The sequence below is a fragment of the Diospyros lotus genome, chromosome 11, assembly GCF_014633365.1.
Source record: "Diospyros lotus cultivar Yz01 chromosome 11, ASM1463336v1, whole genome shotgun sequence".
Taxonomy (NCBI): domain Eukaryota; kingdom Viridiplantae; phylum Streptophyta; class Magnoliopsida; order Ericales; family Ebenaceae; genus Diospyros; species Diospyros lotus.
The window spans coordinates 5,938,649-5,943,094 of NC_068348.1; the positions used below are offsets into that span (position 1 = coordinate 5,938,649).

Genomic DNA, 4,446 nt, shown 5'->3' on the forward strand with positions numbered 1-4,446 from the left:
TCTTCATTCGGGCCTTGATGTGTCTGATCTTCTCAGAGGTCTGCTCAATTACTTCTGGTTTGAGTAAGTTCATGTCTTCTGTTTCTTCCCAGCAAATGGGTGATCTACACAACCGACCATAGAACGCCTCATACGGTGGCATCCCAATACTAGAATGAAAACTATTGTTATAAGCGAATTCCACTAATAGAAAATGATCATCCCAGGTTCCGTGGAAGTCTAGCACACAAGCTCTTAACATATCTTCCAAGGTCTGGATAGTCCGTTCTGTCTGCCCGTCTGTTTGAGGATGGAATGCAGTACTAAATTTTAGTTGAGTCCCTAAAGCTTCATGTAAGGCTCCCCAGAACCGAGAAGTAAATCTAGGGTCGCGGTCTGAGACAATACTGGTTGGGATTCCATGCAACCTTACTACCTCTTCAACGTACAACTTAGCCAACCAATTTAAGGGAAATGTCTTCTTAATTGGCAAGAAGTGGGCTGACTTCGTTAATCGATCTATTATTACCCATATTGCATCATGCCCTTTTGAAGTTCTAGGCAAGCCTGTGATAAAATCCATAGCAATGTAATCCCACTTCCATTCTAATATCGGCAGTAAGTGCAACAAACTGGCAGGCTTTTGATGTTCTGCTTTCACTTGTTGGCACACCAACCATTGCGAGACAAACTTGGCCATGTCCTTCTTCATACCATCCAACCAAAACTATCGCCACAAATTCTAATACATTTTTGTCATGCCCGGGTGAATGGTATAACGGACTTTATGTGCTTTAGTCAGAATTTCTTGTCTCAATTCTTCATTCTCTGGTACACAAATCCGACCTTGGAATAATAATAATCCGTCGCCCCTCTGGCTATATCCCACAGTCTCAAATTTCTCCCTGTTGACTAAAACTTTGGCTAGCTTCTCATCAGTGGACTGTTGGACCCGAATCCGTTCAATCAATTCCGATTGCACCTTCATATAACTACAAAACACGATTGGTCTTTCCTCGGATGGAGAGATAGATAAATCATCCAGCTGCTCCAACAATAACCATTCTTGCACCATCATAGTTGCAATGGATGCTCCACGTCGACTCAAAGCATCAACCACTACATTGGCCTTTCCTGGATGATATAAAATTTCACAATCATAGTCCTTAAATAACTCAATCCATCGACATTACCTCATATTCAATTCCTTCTGGGAGAAAAGATACTTTAAGATTTTACGGTCCGTATAAATCTCCACATTTTCACCATATAGGTAATGCCTTCAAATTTTTAGTGCGAATACCACAGCCGCCAATTCCAAGTCGTGCATTGGGTAGTTCGTTTCGTGCTTTTTCAATTGTCGCAAGGCATGGGCAATTACACGACCATCCTGCATCAGCACACATCCCAATCCTGAATGTGCAGCATCACTATATATGGTAAATTTCTCCCCACTCCTAGGGATAGCTAACACCGAAGTGGTAGTCAATCTTTGCTTTAATTCTTGGAAGCTGGATTCACATGCTTCACCCCACTCAAATTTCACCCCCTTCCGAGTCAATTTGGTCATGGGGGCAGCTAAACGGGCAAAGCCTTTTATAAATCTTCGGTAATAGCCAGCCAAGCCAAGGAAACTACGAATTCCAGTCATTGTCGTAGGCCTTGGCCAATCCATTACAGCCTTAATCTTTTCGGGGTCAATTGAGATACCCTCTCTAGAGACTACATGGCCCAGAAATCCCATTCGTTGTTGCCAAAAGTCACACTTTCTAAGTTTGGCATATAATTGTTTCTCCCTAAGTCTCTGCAAGACAAGTCTGAGATAGATCTCATGCTCTCCTCGACTCGGTGAGTAAATCAAAATATCATCGATAAAGACAATTACGAAACAGTCTAGATATTCTTTAAAGACTCGATTCATAAGATCCATGAAAATTGCCAGGGCATTAGTTAATCCGAATGGCATCATCACGAACTCATAATGCCCGTAGCGAGTTCTGAAAGCTGTTTTCTACACATCTTCCTCTTTAACACGCACTTGGTGATAACCAGACTTCAAATCAATTTTTGAGAATACTGATGCCCCTCGAAGTTGATTTAGCAAATCATCCACACGTGGCAATGGGTATTTGTTCTTTAGTGTCACTTGATTCAACTGGCGATAGTCGATGCACAGTCTTAGGGATCCATCTTTTTTCCATACAAACAATAATGGAGCACCCCATAGCGATGCACTAGGGAGAATGAACCCCTTATCGATCAACTCTTGCAACTGAGTCTTTAACTCTTTCAATTCATTCTGGGCCATTCTATAGGGAGCTTTTGAAATGGGTTGGGTGTCTGACACCAATTCAATAGAGAATTCCACCTCTCTTTGAGGTGGCAATCTTGGCAATTCATCTAGGAACATGTCAGGAAACTCACAAACCACCAAAAGCTCCGATAACTTCGCCTTACTATTCCCATCGGTGGTTACAAAGGCAAGGTACACCTTACAACCATGTCGTACCAACCTTTCTGCCTTCATTATCGAGACCATTGGGATTGAACTCATCGTCTTAATACCTCTATACACAATAATTGATTGCTGGGGTAACTCAAAATGTATCACCTTTCTTTAACAATCCACCTTAGCATAGTGTCGAGATAACCAGTCCATACCTTGAATAAGATCGAAGTCCTTAATGCCCAACACCACTAAGTCGACATGACATTTCTTATCATACACCTTAATCTCACAATTCTAAAGTATCTTACTTCCTACTAACACCACATCCCTAGGTGTAGACACAACCAAGTAATATGGTAAAATAGTTCTAGGGATGGGAACATGACATATCACATGAGATGCAATAAAAGAATGCGCAGAGCCGGTATCAAAAAGCACACGCACATCTACACTATATAAAGAGAGAATACCTTGAATTATCTCGTTCCCTTGCTCTGCATCTGTTGCTATCAGGGCGAATACCTTTCCTTGCATACAGGGTTTATCTGCAGCAATAGGGCGCTGTGGCATCATCATCTGTGGGATTACTCCTTGTGCCCTAGGTGCTACTGGTCTCTGGTTAAGCTGGGGTCCTTGTCTTCTAAATCTTTGTCCTTCGTACTGAGGTTGGGCCAATTGTGAACAATTATTTGCTAGGTGACCTTTCTTTCCGCATCGAAAGCACTTCACTTCTATGTTAGCCATTGCCTTATCCTGACTACGAGGACATTCTCTTTGCATGTGCCCTGCCTGTCCGCACAAATAGCAAAATCCACTACTGAAGCGATAGGGTTCCTTATGTCTTTTTCCACAATTACCACATGGCATAACTTTTACCATCCCACTTGATGGACGTGCTTCCCACTTTTTCTTCTTATTGCCCGTTCCTTTATGCGTCCCTTGTCCATTTCCTAGTTTAATCTTATCTCGTTCAATGGCGTAAGCTCTCTGTACCACAGTCGAGTAATCCAAAATCCTTGTTCCAGCTAATGCATGTTGAATGTCAGCTCGTAGACCCCTCTGGAATTTTGCAGCTTTCTTCACTTCAGTCGACACCAATTCTAGAGAAAATCTGGCTAAGGAAATGAACTCAGTCTCATACTGAGCCACTGACTTACTTCCTTGCACTAGCTCAATAAATTTGTATGTCTTCTGCTCTCGAATCCAGTCAGGGAAAAATTGCCCATTAAATGCTTCTTGAAATTCGACCCAAGAGGGTTCCCTACCTATGAACCTCTGACGAGGGGTCTCCCACCATCTTTCAGCATCCCCTCTAAAAAAAAAGGTGGAAAATTGCACCCGTTGTGCATCGCTACACCCCATGGTCCGAAAGTGCTTCTCTACAAACAACATCCAATTTTTCACTACTAAGACATCTATACCTCCATAGAATTCAAGAGGTTGAAGCGCCATAAAATTCTTCAGTAGTTGGCCTCCTGCACTGCTCTCCATCCCTTGAACCTTTAGATTGGAGACTTGACCACGATTATTCTCGATCTCCTGTCGTACTTGTTCTTGCCCCTAATCATTCCTCACTTGATTGGCAACAAGCATCTCAATCGTCCTCCGTATCCCTACTAAAGCTTCATGCACCTCATCCATCTCTTGTCGCAGCCCTCCATTGGACTCCCCTGAAGTATCAGACGCAGGTGCAGGTGTGGGTGCAAGTTGGCCATGGCTTAAGCTTCAGGTCGATAGCCTTCCTTAACGAGCACTCATTTTCCTGCACAACTAACATTTTTAGAGTCTAATTCATACTTAGTCACGCCTCTATTTGCTAAAAATACCCTTAACTCTACCCAACATTCCTACGTGTACAGAGACTAATCTCAAACCCCAACTCTGATACCACTAATTATAGGCTCCCCTAGCCACGGACCCACAACAAGATGACATAAATGCCAAAACCCATTAAAACATTACACGTCCTCCTTGATATTGACAACGGAAGCCGCATTCATACATTCTTACTCATAGAC

General features: G+C 42.7%; 1 protein-coding gene across 1 annotated transcript; it reads right to left on the reverse strand.

Moving 5' to 3' along the window:
- Positions 1-2,722: 2,722 nt before the first annotated feature.
- LOC127813503 (uncharacterized) lies at positions 2,723-3,919 on the reverse strand. Its single transcript, XM_052354503.1, has one exon. It carries the CDS (start codon positions 3,917-3,919, stop codon positions 2,723-2,725), a length of 1,197 nt encoding a protein of 398 aa, XP_052210463.1.
- Positions 3,920-4,446: the final 527 nt, after the last annotated feature.